The 18677-nt window shown below is 43.7% G+C and overlaps 1 protein-coding gene across 2 annotated transcripts in view; it reads right to left on the bottom strand.

Annotated features, from left to right (window-relative positions):
* LOC311103132 (transcriptional repressor protein YY1-like) overlaps positions 1–17900 on the bottom strand; it is a 964063-nt gene extending 946163 nt beyond the window's left edge. The window contains exons 1-5 of one of the 2 annotated variants that reach the window (XM_084144676.1): positions 17292–17900; positions 16107–16269; positions 15818–15878; positions 14352–14510; positions 12571–13717 (exon numbers count right to left, since the gene is read on the bottom strand). In XM_084144676.1, the coding sequence (XP_084000802.1) occupies positions 13535–13717; positions 14352–14510; positions 15818–15878; positions 16107–16269; positions 17292–17793 (1068 nt within the window). In that variant the 5' untranslated portion in view covers positions 17794–17900 and the 3' untranslated portion in view covers positions 12571–13534. Of the gene's footprint in view, positions 1–12570; positions 13718–14351; positions 14511–15817; positions 15879–16106; positions 16270–17291 lie in introns of those variants that run through there. The other variant, XM_084144677.1, reaches the window with a different exon arrangement.
* Positions 17901–18677: the final 777 nt, after the last annotated feature.

Here is an 18677-nt window from a genome sequence, read left to right as displayed (position 1 = left end):
TGTAGAGAACTGAAATTAGACTGAATAACAACCAACCACAAATGGATACAAGAACAGGATGAAAATCCATATCCACAGATCACTGACAGCATCAAACTGCAGAGCAAAATCAGATGTGTGGCAGAGAAAGGAAATAAATAGAAAATGTGGCATTCTGGCCATTTATTGAAAAGACCTGTCATAAATACATTTTAACATTGTTCACCATGTTCCTATCAACCATTCAATTTCAATGTAGGTACCAATTTGGAACAGTCCTTACCGATGGGAAATGTCACATTAAAAAAAAAAAAAAGACTTTTTAATCCGTCATAACCTTAAAGGGGCAATCTGCAGGTGCTACATCCATTATTAATGATATTTATCCATTGATTCTTGAATATACACTGTGTACAAAACATTAAGGACACCTGCTCTTTACATGACATAGGCTGGCGAAAAAGGGAAAAATGTATTTGATCCCCTGCTGATTTTGTACGTTTGCCCACTGACAAAGAAATTATCAGTCTATAATTTTAATGGTAGGTTTATTTGAACAGTGAGAGACAGAATAACAACAAAAAAATCTATAAATTGATTGGCATTTTAATGAGGGAAATAAGTATTTGGCCCTTCTGCAAAACATGACTTAGTACTTGGTGGCAAAACCTTTGTTGGCAATCACAGAGGTCAGACGTTTCTTGTAGTTGGCCACCAGGTTTGCACACATCTTCTGGAGGGATTTTGTCCCACTCCTCTTTGCAGATCTTCTCCAAGTCCTTAAGGTTTCGAGGCTGACGTTTGGCAACTCGAACCTTCAGCTCCCTCCACATATTTTCTATGGGATTAAGGTCTGGAGACTGGCTAGGCCACTCCAGGACCTTAATGTGCTTCTTCTTGAGCCACTCCTTTGTTGCCTTGGCCGTGTGTTTCGGGTCATTGTCATGCTGAAATACCCATCCACAACCCATTTTCAATGCCCTGGCTGAGGGAAGGAGGTTCTCACCCAAGATTTGACGGTACATGGCCCGTCCATCGTCCCTTTGATGCGGTGAAGTTGTCCTGTCCCCTTAGCAGAAAAACACCCCCAAGGCATAATGTTTCCACCTCCATGTTTGATGGTGCAGATGGTGTTCCTGGGGTCATAGGCAGCATTCCTCCTCCTCCAAACATGGCGAGTTGAGTTGATGCCAAAGAGCTCCATTTTGGTCTCATCTGACCACAACACTTTCACCCAGTTCTCCTCTGAATCATTCAGATGTTCATTGGCAAACTTCAGACGGGCATGTATATGTGCTTTCTTGAGCAGGGGGACCTTGCGGGCGCTGCAGGATTTCAGTCCTTCACGGCGTAGTGTGTTACCAATAGTTTTCTTGATTTGCGAATAATCTTATCAACTGATGTCACCTTCTCACCAAGCTGCTTGGCGATGGTCCCATTCCAGCCTTGTGTAGGTCTACAATCTTGTCCCTGACATCCTTGGAGAGCTCTTTGGTCTTGGCCATGGTGGAGAGTGGAATCTGATTCATTGATTGCTTCTTATACAGGTAACAAGCTGAGATTAGGAGCACTCCCTTTAAGAGTGTGCTCCTAATCTCAGCTCGTTACCTGTATAAAAGACACCTGGGAGCCAGAAATCTTTCTGATTGAGAGGGGGTCAAATACATATTTCCCTCATTCAAATGCAAATCAATTTATAACATTTTCGACATGCGTTTTTCTGGATTTTTGTTGTTGTTATTCTGTCTCTCACTGTTCAAATAAACCTACCATTAAAATTATAGACTGATCATTTCTTTGTCAGTGGGCAAACATACAAAATCAGCAAGGGATTAAATACTTTTTTCCCTCACTGTATAAATTCTGCATGTGCTTAGTTCAACTGTCGTACACTATCAGAGGGGTATACTATGATTGAAGCTAGATCTCAGGGTTTTCTAAAGCTAGCCAGCTTCAGTTAGCTTTACATTCCAGCTCAGGCTTCATCTGTACTACAATGGTAGATATTGCTCGTCTGCCTGCAGCTAACTCTAGCACTCTTGTAACTGCATGGGCCTCCCGAGTGGCGCAGCGGTCTAAGGCACTGCATCGCAGTGCTGGAGGCGTCACTACAGACCGGGGTTTGATCCCAGGCTGTGTCCCAGCCGGCCGCGACCGGGAGACATATGAGGCGGTGCACAATTTGCCCAGTGTCGTCCGGGTTAGGGGGGGGGGTTGACCGGCCCGGATGTCCTTGTCCCATCGCGCTCTAGCGACTCCTTGTGGCGGGCCGGGCGCATGCACGCTGACTTCGGTCGCCAGGTGTAAGGTGTTTCCTCCGACACATTGGTGCGGCTGGCTTCCGGGTTAAGAGAGCAGTGTGTCAAGAAGCAGTGCAGCTTGGCAGGGTCGTGTTTCGGAGGATGCATGGCTCTTGACCTTCGCCTCTCCCGAGTCCGTACGGGAGTTGCAGCTATGGGACAAGACTGTAACTACCAATTGGACATCACGAAATGTGGGGTAAAAAATTAAAAGGCTTGCATGTGGCTAGTCAAACGCCATACTCTTAATTGAAGCAATGCGGAAACATCCAGCCATGGGTGAGTCAGTGCCACATTTTAATTTGTGCCAAAATTGAAGGTCAGCCATTTGCCAAGCTGATCTGGCACCATTGATCCTCACCAAGGAGAGTGTCATGACAGTGCCCCTCTGGTGGGTTCAAGCTTGGAAAGATTCTGCAAGTTGCAACCCACCATAAAAATGACCACGGGATGTCCTGGTTGTGGATCATCGTTGCGGTCCCCTTCTGGTGGTTTGCTCTGGTAGGATTTCTGCAAGCTGCATACCACCACAAGAATGGCCAGGGGATGTCCTGGTTGGGGATTGCCGTTGCGGTCCCGTCGTCCGGTTGTCCAGGCAGTAACTTAGGCAGATGTTAATGCACAACACTCACAAAATACATCATTACATTTCTTCCCCAAATGAGTGGCGCTGTGGCACTAACTGATTGTTGTATGGGGAACTTGTTTATGGCTCTATCACTTCCTAAGTGTCAAAGAAAATGAAACAGAAATGAATAAAAGCATAAACAAAAGATATACAAAATAGTGAGAAAATTGAAAAAGATAAGTCAACATGACTAGGTGTGGATTTGCCGGACAACAGGTCAGCCAAAATTAACACCATTTGCGAGGATGTAAACAATCAAATTACTCCCGCTCTCACTCGAGACCCTATCCAGGGCCCGCTCGATCAAGAAACAAGCCCAAAGGCTTTGACTATTGACTCTGATACCAATGTTGCGAAGCAAAAGGTAAAAAACATTGCAATAGCCAATTCCTCTCAAACCCCGATAAGTCGACCTGTCTTCACCATGAACACAAATGACACATCACGTCGTTGAGAACAACTACTCCACTTTGTGGGGAATATGACCATAAAAAGCAACTCAAAAAGCCCATACCTGGAAACAGTCCTGGAGGACTGCTTAACCTGTGATGCGCTAATTGATTAGGGCACGACATTATCGCTAATCTCTCAAACGTTGTTTAATGATCTCAAAATCGGAACGATGCGACACTACATTTAGAGGTTTCACTCAGACTACCTCAACTCAGACTCACGCTGAAACTACACTTCACCCTGTGTATGTTACCAGCCTCGAAACTGAACACCTGCTACTCGGAGCAGACTTGATGGATCGTTTGATCCCACTAATGGATTGGAAAACCATCCAAGTATGGTCACTGGTAACCGTGCCGTCTTCACTGACCACACTGTCTTCTCCGAACGCTAGCTGCAACACAGTAATCTAATAGGGGTATCTATCGAAAGAACCCCTTGGGAAAAAGACGTTTCAACACCTCTTGGTGCAGAATCTGACCCAAGGAGATATTACGATATCTCGTCACATTCAATCAGCAAACCTGATAGACCATTCTTTTCACTACGTGCAACACTGTACGAGGCCGCCAGAGCAGGAAACAAATCTAGTTGTAAACTTCCCCATGAGAACAGAGAGGAGCGGACAGGCCCCTCGACGGGGATAACCTTAGAGCACATCTGAGATATAACTGAGGTGTACCACACTGGTCGTGAACCTCCAAAACAAATGGCAACACCAATAATTCCTTGCCATGTGTAGTTTCAACTACGATGCAACTAGTGACATGCTCTAATCATGTGTTCCGGTAGGATAACACTTCAGAATAACTCGGTAATATAGCTGGTCCCCTTGAGTACTAGTACCAATGCCAGCCACACTAAGAAGGTTAGAGACCTAACAAGTCGAATTGCCCTTGACAACAGCGACAGAGGAGTTAGTAGTCACTCAGATTGCAACACGTGGAAGGGAATCTCCCAACACACTCTTCTGATGGTTAACACACATGCCACTAATAAATAGAACCCTCCATTCAGGAGGAAAGTTATTAGAAGTCAAGAACCATGATCACACCGCGTACGACTTGTTCTGTGCTTATAGAGTACTGCCGTCGTGAGGTTAACTCCTCCGTGGATAACATAGCTATGAAATAGACTCCTTCATACCTATCGCCACTATAATGGTGTAAGACACATTGACTTGTAGTAAAACCACTACAGGTCCACTTGGTATATAGCTTGAGGTTGGCACCGATTCTTACTGGCACACGGTCATTGACATGGAAATTATCTGATGACGTCAGACTCATTCTGAACAGGTTGCAGCCGACACGGATACTTGATTTTCTTTCCCTTGGCATGTGCGCTTGTGTAAGCATGAACGCACAGGTACAACGGAACATTTAATTTATGCTAGGATCACGTAAGGGTCTGAGTAAAAATAACAGCCTTGGTAAAGTTGAAAATGTACCCTGAGGCCTTTTGATTCTACAGCTACCGTACTCACCAGTTTCTCCCCAGAAGTCCATAGGTCGTCCCTGTAGACTGTCCGAAGCTAGTGCCTTACAGCTGTAGATTTATCATGTAGCTATCAACTTAGGATAGTGCCCTAAGCATTACACCTCTAAGTAGGAACACCCTAGATATGACATTAGAGAATGCCATGATAGAGTCATTTAGCCAAGACCGTGGACTTATATAGAATACAGTCCAATTAGATGATTAAGGTGTGGTAACTATATTTTGTATATCTTTTGTTTCTGTTTTTGTTAATTTTTACTTTCATTTGATTTGACTTAGGAAGTGATAGTGCCACAAACAGGTTCCCCATAACACCACCAGTTAATGCTAAAACGCTGCTCATTTGGGGAAGAAATGTAATGATGTATTTCATGAGTGTTGTGCGTTGTTAACGTCTGCCTAAGTTACTGCCCAGATCTACCAGCCTGGACGACGGGTCCGGAACGGCGAACACCAACCCGGACATTTCCTGCCCATTCTTGTGGTGGTCTGCAGTTTGCAGAAATCCTACCAGGTTAAACCACCAGAGGGGGGCCGCAACGATGATCCACAACCAGGCCATCCCGTGGTCATTTTTGTGGTGGGTTGCAACTTGCAGAATCCTTCCAAGGTTGAACCCACCAGAGGGGGACTGTCATGACTCTCCTGACAGTGGATCAAAGGACCAATCAGCTAGGCAAATGTTTGAAGATAGCCAGACCCCCTTCTCCCACAGAAGACGGGAAGGGGGGCTGTGCCAGTCTCGACACCTTAACACTGGGTCGTACATTTAGAGAGAACTTTCCCTCTCTGTCTTTCAGTATCCACCAAAGGAATGGTCATTAAGGATGGTATAACGAAATAACTAACTCGGAAAGGCTACGCTTTCTATTTGTCAAGTTTACATCTAAATGTTGTATAAAATATATGATATATGGTCTACAGACCAGCCGACGTGCAGCGGGAGCTGAACATTACAAATGGTTGACACACTAAGACCAGGAAACGTGAGATGTTAAACCACACGTTTGAAATGGTGAGAAACTCTGAAACTCTCAATCTCTACACAAGAAGAAACTCATTAGACCGTAGCATTAACAGTCTGCAGCTGGCATGTAAAGTAGTCTAGAGCTTTCACTAAAGACACGAATTGGCAAGGACAATACCATCTCAGACAATCATTGGTACATCTGAAGTATCTCTTCTAACAAACACTTTACTACCAGAGAAGCTCTACAAAGGACATTGTGACCTCTGGTGGACAATAAAAGCCTCACACCCATCGACTCCTTCCCCATAGAAGGAGTGATTGGTTTCAACAGAGAGACGACGGAGAAGACATTCTACACGTAAATAAACTCAGCAAAAAAAGAAACGTCCTCTCACTGTCAACTGCGTTTATTTTCAGCAAACTTAACATATGTAAATATTTGTATGAACATAACAAGATTCAACAACTGAGACATAAACTGAACAAGTTCCTCAGACGTGATTAACAGAAATTGAATAATGTGTCCCTGAACAAAGGGGGGATCAAAATCAAAAGTAACAGTCAGTATCTGGTGTGGCCACCAGCTGCATTAAGTACTGCAGTGCATCTCTTCCTCATGGACTGCACCAGATTTGCCAGTTCTTGCTGTGAGATGTTACCCCACTCTTCCACCAAGGCACCTGCAAGTTCCCGGACATTTCTGGGGGGAATGGCCCTAGCCCTCACCCTCCGATCCAACAGGTCCCAGACATGCTCAATGGGATTGAGATCCGGGCTCTTCGCTGGCCATGGTAGAACACAGACATTCCTGTCTTGCAGGAAATCACGTACAGAACGAACTGTATGGCTGGTGGCATTGTCATGCTGGAGGGTCATGTCAGGATGAGCCTGCAGGAAGGGTACCACATGAGGGAGGAGGATGTCTTCCCTGTAATGCACAGTGTTGAGATTGCCTATAATGACAACAAGCTCAGTCCGATGATGCCGAGACACACCGCCCCAGACCATGACAGACCCTCCACCTCAAAATCATTCCTGGTGAGGACCTGCCTTACAACAGGCCTACAAGCCCTCAGTCCAGCCTCTCTTAACCTATTGCGGACAGTCTGAGCATTGCTGGTGTAACTCGGGCAGTTGTTGTTGCCATCCTAGTACCTGTCCCGCAGTTGTGATGTTCGGATGTACCGATCCTGTACAGGTGTTGTTACACGTGGTCTGCCACTGCGAGGATGATCAGCTGTCCGTCCTGTAGCGCTGTCTTAGGTGTCTCACAGTATGGACATTGCAATTTATTGCCCTGGCCACATCTGCAGTCCTCATGCCTCCTTGCAGCATGCCTAAGGCACGTTCACGCAGATGAGCAGGGACCCTGGGCATCTTTCTTTTGGTGTTTTTCAGTCAGTAAAAAGGCCTCTTTAGTGTCCTAAGTTTTCATAACTGTGACCTTAATTGCCTACCGTCTGTAAGCTGTTAGTGTCTTAACGCCCGTTCCACAGGTGCATGTTCATTAATCGTTTATGGTTCATTGAACAAGCATGGGAAACAGTGTTTAAACCCTTTACAGTGAAGATCTGTGAAGTTATTTGGATTTTTACAAATGATCTTTGAAATACTTTTTTTGCTGAGTTTACATTTTATTTCTTACCAAAACGGGCGGTGGTTAGGGTGCTAAGTATTCTGATTACTGTGAGCGTAGTTTCCAAATGTATGTACGATAAGTTTGATTCTCTGTCCCGCTCTCCCCCCTTCTATTGACCCCTCCACGTTTTGATAACCAAGCAGTCATGCTGTTAGTCCGCTAGGGACTTTTCTCATGTATTAAATATGTATGTATTCTGTGTTATTGAGTTAGCTAGTAAATAAATAATTACGCCAATTTGTGTATTGCCGACTCATAAGGTTAGGGTTCTTGCAGATTCAAGGATTATGCGACGTTCAGAATGAGACTGATATGAGGTAATGATTTAATAAGTGACTGTTATCGATATAACATATATCTTCTAAATTTAATTCAGGAGATGGTAACTCGTTAAACAACTTATTCCGTGGTGCCCCAAATCCCTAATGAGTTAATTGTTACATGATTAATTTCATTGGGCAACAATATAAAACATAGTTAGTCGATTCGATAAATAACAGTCATCACATCTATTAAAGTCACGTCACGACAGTGTCTTCCGTATTTAACCCAACCACTCTGAATCAGAGGTGCGGGGGGCTACCTTACGCCTTGATCACACCGACAGTGTTTTTACGCAAAATGGTACGCAGCATCATCTGGATTTGTGTGCAACAAACGTTAAATATTCACCTTCTGCTAACATTTCTATCAAGCCGTCTACGCATACAGTTTGTTAAATTCAACGAATGCACCACACAGAACGCACTGCAACTGCCTCTGCAATGCAATGCTGCAAGGCAAACGCAGCATTCGTTTACATTACATTTTAGTCAAGACGCTCTTATCCAGAGCGACTTACAGTTAGTGAATGCATACATTTTCATACTGGCCCCCCGTGGGAAACGAACCCACAACCCTGGCGTTGCAAGTGCCATGCTCTACCAACTGAGCTACAGGGGACTGGATGTCGCAGTTGGTGTGATCGAGGAGTTAATCGATGTCATCGGCGCCCAGGGAGCAGTTGTTGGTGGGGGTTAACTGCCTTGCTCATGGGCAGAATGGCAGATTTTTTCACCTTGCCTGCTCTGCAATTCGAACCAACAACCTTTTGGTTACTGGCCCAACGCTCTTAACAGCTAGGCTAGCTGCCGTGTACTTATCAATGCACAAGCACCTTCCCCCCATTCTGTCATTACTAAATGTGATAGGTATTTTAAAATTATATATATATACAGTGGGGAGAACAAGTATTTGATACACTGCCGATTATGCAGGTTTTCCTACTTACAAAGCATGTAGAGGTCTGTAATATTTATCATAGGTACACTTCAACTGTGAGAGACGGAATCTAAAACAATAATCCAGAAAATCACATTGTATGATTTTTAAGTAAATAATTTGCATTTTATTGCATGACATAAGTATTTGATACATCAGAAAAGCAGAACTTAATATTTGGTGCAGAAACCTTTGTTTGCAATTACAGAGATCATACGTTTCCTGTAGGTCTTGACCAGGTTTGCACACACTGCAGCAGGGATTTTGGCCCACTCCTCCATACAGACCTTCTCCAGATCCTTCAGGTTTCGGGGCTGTCGCTGGGCAATACGGACTTTCAGCTCCCTCCAAATATTTTCTATTGGGTTCAGGTCTGGAGACTGGCTAGGCCACTCCAGGACCTTGAGATGCTTCTTACGGAGCCACTCCTTAGTTGCCCTGGCTGTGTGTTTCGGGTCGTTGTCATGCTGGAAGACCCAGCCACGACCCATCTTAAATGCTCTTACTGAGGGAAGGAGGTTGTTGGCCAAGATCTCGCGATACATGGCCCCATCCATCCTCCCCTCAATACGGTGCAGTCATCCTGTCCCCTTTGCAGAAAAGCATCCCCAAAGAATGATGTTTCCACCTCCATGCTTCACGGTTGGGATGGTGTTCTTGGGGTTGTACTCATCCTTCTTCTTCCTCCAAACACGGCGAGTGGAGTTTAGACCTAAAAGCTCTATTTTTGTCTCATCAGACCACATGACCTTCTCCCATTCCTCCTCTGGATCATCCAGATGGTCATTGGCAAACTTCAGACGGGCCTGGACATGCGCTGGCTTGAGCAGGGGGACCTTGCGTGCGCTGCAGGATTTTAATCCATGACGGCGTAGTGTGTTACTAATGGTTTTCTTTGAGACTGTTGTCCCAGCTCTCTTCAGATCCTTGACCAGGTCCTGCCGTGTAGTTCTGGGCTGATCGCTCACCTTCCTCATGATCATTGATGCCCCACGAGGTGAGATCTTGCATGGAGCCCCAGACCGAGGGTGATTGACCGTCATCTTGAACTTCTTCCATTGTCTAATAATTGCGCCAACAGTTGTTGCCTTCTCACCAAGCTGCTTGCCTATTGTCCTGTAGCCCATCCCAGCCTTGTGCAGGTCTACAATTTTATCCCTGATGTCCTAACACAGCTCTCTGGTCTTGGCCATTGCGGAGAGGTTGGAGTCTGTTTGATTGAGTGTGTGGACAGGTGTCTTTTATGCAGGTAACGAGTTCAAACAGGTGCAGTTAATATAGGTAATGAGTGGAGAACAGGAGGGCTTCTTAAAGAAAAACTAACAGGTCTGTGAGAGCCGGAATTCTTACTGGTTGGTAGGTGATCAAATACTTATGTCATGCAATAAAATGCAAATTAATTACTTAAAAATCATACAATGTGATTTTCTGGATTTTGGTTTTAGATTCCGTCTCTCACAGTTGAAGTGTACCTATGATAAAAATGACAGACCTCTACATGCTTTGTAAGTAGGAAAACCTGCAAAATCGGCAGTGTATCAAATACTTGTTCTCCCCACTGTATATATAAAAAAAGATTTGATTAATGAAATATTTAATCATTCGTCTTCCTCAAATCTTTGCGAGAGGGAGGGAATCTGATTTAATTGGTCCTCAACTTCCAGCTCAGACACTTCATTCAAGATAATGGAGTTAGTTAGCCTGCCCCAGAGCAGGTTAGTTCTTAAGGATTCATTGCCATAGAAACGTACCTGGCTAAAAGATCAGCCACTTTCGTGGTACCGGTTATCCAAAGTTGACCAAAGTTACATTGCTAACTCCTCAAACCACATACAGTGCATTCTGAAAGAATTCAAACCCCTTCCCATTTCCCACATTTTGTTACAGCCTTAATCCTCAAATCTACACACAATACCCCATAATGACAAAGCGAAAACGGGTTTAGACATTTTTTCAAATATAATAAAAACAAAAAACAGATACCTTATGTAAATAAGTATTCAGGCCTTTTTCTATGACACTCGAAATTGAGCATAGGTGCATCGTGTTTCCATTGATCATCCTTGAGATATTTCTACAACTTGATTGGAGTCCACCTGAGGTAAATTCAATTGATTGGACATGATTTGGAAAGGCACACACCTGTCTATATAAAAAGTCCCACAGTCGACAGTGCATGTCAGAGCAAAAACCAAGCCATGAGGTCGAAGGAATTGTCCGTAGAGCGCCGAGACAGGATTGTGTCCAGGCACAGATCTGGAGAAGGGTACCAAAACATGTCTGCAGTATTGAAGGTCCCCAAGAACACAGTGGCCTCCATCATTCTTAAATGGAAGAAGTTTGATACCACCAAGACTCTTCCTAGAGCTGGCTGCCCGGCCAAACTGAGCAATCGGGGGAGAAGGGCCTTGGTCAGGAAGTGACCAAGAACCCAATGGTCACTGTGACAGAGTTCCTCTTTGGAGATGGGAGAACCTTCCAGAAGGCTTTTGTGGTAGAGTGGCCAGACGGAAGCCACTCCTCAATAAAAGGCACATGACAGCCCGCTTGGAGTTTGCCAAAAGGCACCTAAAGGATTCTGACCATGAGAAACAAGATTATCTGGTCTGATGAAACCAAGATTGAACTATTTGGCCTGAATGCCTAGCGTCACGTCTGTAAGAAACCTGGCACCATCCTTACGGTGAAGCAGGGTGGTGGCAGCATTATGCTGTGTGGATGTTTTTCAGCGTCAAGGACTGGGAGACTAGTCAGGATCGAGGGAAAGATGAACGGAGCAAAGTACAGAGATCCTTGATGAAAACCTGCTCCAGAGCGATCAGGACCTCAGACTGGGGCGAAGGTTCACCTTCCAACAGGACAAAGACCCTAAGCACACAGCCAAGACAACACAGGAGTGGCTTCGGGACAAGTCTCTGAATGTCCTTGAATGGCCCAGCCAGAGCCCGGACTTGAACCCGATCAAACATCTCTGGAGAGACCTTAAAATAGCTGTGCAGTGACGCTCCCCATTCAACCTGACAGACCTTGAGAGGATCTGCAGAGAATTGGAGAAACTCCCCAAATACAGGTGTGCCAAGCTTGTAGCGTCATACCCAAGAAGACTCGAGGCTGTAATCACTGCCAAAGGTGCTTCAACAAAGTACTGAGTAAAGGGTCTGAATACTTATGTAAATATGATCCTAGAAAACAGTTTTTTCTTTGTCATTATGGGATAGTGTGATGAGTGGGGAAAACTATTTAATCCATTTTAGAATAAGGCTGTAATGTAACAAAATGTTTAAAGTCAAGGGTTCCGAATACTTTCCGAATGCACTGTACATCGTGTTGGGCTCAGGGGTATACTACAAAGCAGGATGTATGAGCTAGCCAGCTAACTTTGATAAACAACCAAAAATAACTACAGATTTTCAGGTTCAATTAAGAAAGCTACATTTATATCTGTTTTTGGTTGTTGGCTTATTAGACCATGCCCATATTTCATTCTTTTGGGGTGTTATTTCAGAATATTTAGGGCTCTATTCAATCTGTATTCCGGAAGTTCAGCGCTAAAGCCCAATTAAAAATGAATTCAATATTTCAGCATTGGCGGAGACTGCATTCACGGTAAACGCTGCATGTCAGCTCAATCGGAAATTACCTTCACTTCTATCGTGCAATCTGTAACTCTAGACCGATACAAATTTGATAGACCTTACGCAAGTTAGCTGGCCCAACGCTCTAATCGCTAGGCTACCTGCCGTAGTAGTATACTCATACCCATCAGAACCCAAAATATAAGCTTGTTTTACTCAAATTTTTGTAAACAAAGTAAATGTAAACAACCACTATATAGCCTAAAAACATGGTTAAAAATATCATTTTTATATAATGAATGCTCGGTCTGTATATGAGAGTGGTTACATTTCTCTAGGCGCATCCTTCAGCTTTTTACCAAAACAGGGGTGGGGAAAATGCTGTTATTGTTTCAACTGCAGGGTGCCCCTTTAAGGCGTATACAATCTACTGTACATAAAGTAGGAATTGTCTGAAACAAACTTCTAATAATTGCTTGCTTATGGACATGTTTTTATTGGCCGCTTATTGGAGAGGTCAATATTAGCTAAAGTTAATGCTGCCTGTACAAAACATTTTAATAATGCAACTGAACACCAGTTCTGGTTGTATTGTGTGTTCAACTAAACAGAAAGGATTTGATGGATATGACATGTTTTTGCTCTCTGGCAGTGCAGGGAAAAAAGAAAACGGTTTTAAATCAGTTAACACTACTTAAATCACATTGCTATTATGTACATGATTCCAATATATCTGTACGTTACAATTATACAAAATGAAAAATCTGTAAAGAATACCCCTACCCACCCAAATAAACTTTTTATAGGGGGAAAAAAAAGCAGAGAGGTACAATAAACTGCAAATTCTCCTCCAAGAAGAGCTATCATAGATTTCAATTCTCAGGGAAAACAAACATGCATAATACCACTAAGCCAGAGAAAGTGTACAATATGCACACTTAGAAAAGGGTACAAAATTTAAAAGCAATTATTTTGCAATGCTGATGGAGCACATAACTTTAAATGTCGATTCCTTCTCTTTGGGCACTGCAGTATAAATAACTTGTCTTTTCGGTTGCAGGTCCAAGAACTTCACATCTTCACAAGAAGAAACGTTATGCTTTTCTTTCGGGATTGTGCCAAGGTGGCAGGGTAGGAGGCGTTAAGCATCATCTTTAGAGTTCGTTGTTTTCATCTCTGTACATTTCCTAGCTCTTAGGAGGCGCTGCCGCCGAGGTGGTTGGTTCACAGTCACTGATTGTTTTTAGCTTTAGCATGAGTGAGGATGTGAGACTTGAGGTTGGTGGATTGGGCAAACTTCTTGTTGCAGCCGTCGAACGGACAGACGTAGGGTCGGTCTCCAGTGTGAATCCGCACATGCGTGCGTAAGTTAAAGTCCAAGGAGAATCTCTTTCCGCAGCCCTCAAATGTGCACTTAAAGAGAAGGAGAGAGTAGATTTAATTATGAGGCTGCAATGCTGGTTGACAATCTGGGCATCTATGGGTGCATTGCCATACATGCCATGTATAAGTTAAGTTAGAAGTGTTGAGAATCAAACTAAATGTATTCACAGGGATGCAAACTGGTGAGGGCGGAAACAAGCAAAACATTTCTGTAAACTGCAAGAAAATGTGCCTATTTTCAAAATGGGGTTGTCACAATACCAATAATGTGATACCAGGCCAAGTATCACGATACCGAGTAGTATTGCAGTAGAAAGCGGAGAAGGTAGCTCCGGTAATATGGGGCATAACTTGAGTGGTTTGGGCTAGAAACTGCCGGTTTTCAGTGATGTAAAGGCGCAAGCATGACTGTCACTGTGCGACGTTTTTCCTTTATGGCAGTGGCACTCAGAGGCTGCGTGACAGCGAAGCACAGTCAGACTGGCCTGCTTATTCTTACAGGCGAAATGAAAAGATACGGTAATGTTAGCTTGCCAACTTAAGATGCTAACATCAGCTAGCTCGCTAAAAGTGCAGAGATTGCAACCCTGTGAAACTGTAATTGTTTGACAAGAAGTAGATCTCTCAATATGAAGCCATTTTGAAGGGGCTGGGGGAAACATACCTGGAAAGGCTTCTCTCCGGTATGAACAAGTTGATGCCTCTTCAGTTTGGAGCTTTCGACAAAGGCCTTTCCACATTCGGCGCAGACGTGAACACGCGGTCCGTGGGTGTGCAAGTGCTTCCTCATCGCCGAGTTATCCCTGAACATTTTAGTGCACCCCTGCAGAGGCAAAGGCAGCAATTAATCACTGCGAACTTCAGAAATGACAAAACCAAAAGGTCCACATCAGACCACAAATAAGCTATAGATAGGGCCCTATAAAATCTGTTTTCTTTTTTGCCTGATTTGGTTTATAAAAATAAATAAGATTCTCCAGGTTTCAGTTTTCACTTTCAAAAGCTAACTTTTTGAATAGATTATTATGAGATATATATATATATATATATATATATATATATATACACACACACACACACACATATATTACACATACATATACATTACATTTACATTTTAGTCATTTAGCAGACGCTCTTATCCAGAGCGATACATATATTACACATACATATACATACATACACATATGTATATAGACACATATATGTATATATACATACACACAATGTTTTTTAGAAATATATATTTTTGGGTGTCATTACCCTTTAATGCAAGTGCTCACCAGGAAGCGACTGTTGTTTGGTTAAGCAGTGTTGCTGTAGCGCTCATGTGATCGCAGAGTTTGCTAAACAAATGGCCACTGGACAGATACAAATTAATAGGCTACTTTTTAGTTAACATTTAACTGAGAAGGTTTTTGGGAAAGCCTTTCCATCTCTACCAGAAGTTATCATTAGCATCATCTCTAACGGCTACACAAAGTGTAGACATACGCACGCGCACCACACACACAGTGGCATTCCTCTGCCGTTTCAGAAAGTTGCATGAAAATACGAATAACTGATGCATTTTGTTCATGCCTTATGATTCACTGTGGCAAATTAATGCATTTCCTACTAAGTTCAATAAATTCAGTTTTAATGTCTGGATTCCATCCACAATGCAGATTTTATAGGGCAATCACAGAGCATACCGGCTAGGTGAATACCATTATTTACCCAAACACTGCTCTAGTGCCTGTGTTACCATTCTCCAATACCAGTTAGGACTCCATTCAATCAGATCAAGCGTTAACCTGCGTTGGCCGACATCTGCATAGCGATGTTCTGACGGTGTAACTGCGGTATGAGCTGACAAATCGGTGAGCGGTTGCTCGTGTCAAAAGCCACTCCCTTCCTATTATCCATGTTAGAAGTTCAATACGGCAATAGAAAGTCTAGGCTCTATCGATGATAGAAATAATGCTAGGCTTTTATGCATGTTTTCATGTAAATTTAGAGGGGTGGGGGGGGGGGGGGGGGGTTGACAGCGCTAACGCGGTTTCACTTCCGCCAAAACAACCGCTACGCGGATTGCAGCTAATGCGGATCTGATAGAATCTAGCCCTTAGACTAGTAGAGCACACTTACTTTGTGGGGGCAAGCTATCGTCCTGGGAGAGTCGTCCTCCTTTATTTTCCGTGGCTTCATCCTGCAAAAGACATGATAGGTCAAAGATCTTCTATTCACTACACTTTGGGAGAGTTCAAGAGGGGAACGTTGTAACAGTACATAAGCCTACATATGGTTTTATTTATTAGGTCATGCAACGGGAAACGTTTTGCAACGGAAAACGAAAACAAGGGTTTCTTAATGGACTAGTCCCTCCCAGTTTCCCTCCGTTAGGTGCCTAATGAACATGGCCTTGTGTCTAACTCGCCTCGCAAATTCTGCCAGCTGTTTGGGGTCTGACAGGTCGATCCCTGGGATGCCTCCGGGCGGGAGCTTCTTCCCTGTCATGTACTCTGAGTAATCGGGAGGGGAATTCTCCCCGATGACATGCTCCTCCACCATAGTGTCATGGTCAATTTCCTTCTTGTCATCTGAGAGAGCAAAGGAGCAGAGTTAAAACAGGTGCACAGGGATATGATTTGCATTTGATGTCTGACCCAAATGGTCAATTGAAATACCAAATCAACAAAGAATATCACTCTTCTAACCACCAGGAAAATGTATGGCATGAAAACTGGGGAGCATAATTGTGTAAAATATACACAATCTCACATTTTACAGTTGAAAGCAGTATTTGGTCTGCACAGTTGAACAGAAAGTGAATGCACATTTTAGTTCCATTTGAATGGCCCTAGTTTTTAATGGTACGACTTAGTGAATAGCCATAACTATACTTGCAACAATTCAGACAGACTAACGTCGGGATTTTGAGAAACTCAAATCAAGGTAGCTAGTTAGCTAACGTTAACTGGCTGACTGACGTTTCAAGTCTGTAAACTCAGTTTGTTACTAGGATTAAGGTTAGCTAGCTAGCTAACTGACGAAAGCCAAACAATTCAAATAAATATTCTCAGGTCAGAGTCTCAAAAAGCCAACAAGGCAGACTGCACAATTGAGAAAAAAATGTAATGACTAAAATATCAAACGACTGAGATTCCATTCTTGTCGACTCTTCGCCGCGGTTAGAACGGTCGCTAGCAGTAGCACATCCAGTCTTGTGACATCTAGCCTCCCCCGTTCTTCTCGAGAGTTTCGAGCCGAGGCCCCTGTGCTGAACTGCGCCACAGCGGCCTACTCCTGCAGCAGCGCGCTCGCTCCCACCCGCCGCCATCTTTCCCCGGCCAAATCAACGCCATTTTTTCGGTCCGCCATACTGTTCCAGGGGAACATGGCGGCGCCCATCAACACATAAAACATGGCTTCCCATAAAAACAAAAACATTTCAAATACACGGCATGCATTTCGGACTTGGAAAACAGTTAAGAATTCTGCTAAAATTAGCCAGAGGACAACGCCCGTACGAGGCCGAGTTACAGGGCACACACCGCAAGAACAATGCAGCTGGCAAATTTGCAAGAACACACTTTCGATAGAGCTCTAACGTTAAACTTACCCGATGCCCACATGGTCACCGAAAACTCTCCTTCCAAAGTCTTTATCTGGACTTGTTTCTGTTCCCATTTTCTACTACTGGCCTCCGGTGCACCCAAGTAACTCTTTTTATTTCTCTTTACGCTTCCCCCCTTCTTCATCCGCCCCGAGCTCTTCCCGGCGACAGTCACCAGAGTCTGTTCGATATATTCCTCTTCAGCGGCAGGGACTGGGACAGGTATAAGAATTTGGTCCTCGTAATCATCGTCCCCGTGCATGTCCGAATCATCTTCACCAACCACCTCTTCTCGTGTTTGCACCAATATTACCTCCTGATGATGGTGATGCATTGAGTGTGGATCATCTGAGTCAAGGGGCTGTAAAGCGATCATGGGCTGTTCATCGTCGTCCTCTCCAACAACTGTTGTCTCGATGGTCTCCACTTCGATTTCATGGAGTTCCACTATCTCAGCTGGCATCTCTGAGCCGTCCGTTTCGATGTACAGGGTATCGCATGATGCCATGTTGGAAACCCCTGAATTCCTCACACTTGTTATGTTTTTTACTGCAGTTTCCCCTTCTAGACTGCCTTCCTCCTTCAACAAACTCAACTCTGTTCTACTACCGTCTCCACAGCATTGTGAAACTAGCGACATTAAGGTCACGTGATCATACGGCTACTTTTCAAAATAAAAGTCCCCCTGAAATAATTTAACTGAATTAAAATCATAAAACATATAGTTTAATGTTACTTAAATATACATTTATTGAAAAAAATAACAATATATTTTTGAAATCAGTTAACAAATATCTAGTTACTGTATTTTAACTACACTGAACAAAAATATAAATGCAACATGTAAAGTGTTGGTCCCATGTTTCATGAGCTGAAATAAAAGATCCCAGAAATGTTCCATACCCACAAAAAGCTTATTTTACTAAAATGTTGTGCACAAATTTGTTTACATCCCTGTTAGTCAGCATTTCTCCTTTGCCAAGATAATCCATCCACCTGACAAGTGTGGCATATCAAGAATCTGATTAAACAGCATGATCATTACACAGGTGCACCTTGTGCTGGGGACAATAAAAGGCCACTCTAAAATGTGCAGTTCTGTCACACAATACAATGCCATAGATGTCTCAAGTTTTGAGGGAGCGTGCAATTGACATGCTGACTGCAGGAATGTCCACCAGAGCTGTTGCCAGAGAATGTAATGTTAATTTCTCTACCATAAACACAACGTGCTTGAATGCACAACATCGTTTTAGAGAATTTGGCAGTATGTCCAACCGGCCTCACAACCGCAGACAACGTTTATGGTGTCAAGTGGGCGAGTGGTTTGCTGATGTCAATGTTGTGAACAGAATGCCCCATGGTGGCGGTGGGGTTATGGTATGGGCAGGC

The sequence above is a fragment of the Coregonus lavaretus genome, assembly GCF_964263955.1.
Source record: "Coregonus lavaretus genome assembly, chromosome: 27".
NCBI classification, from domain to species: domain Eukaryota; kingdom Metazoa; phylum Chordata; class Actinopteri; order Salmoniformes; family Salmonidae; genus Coregonus; species Coregonus lavaretus.
This window is presented reverse-complemented; position numbering and strand designations above follow the sequence as displayed.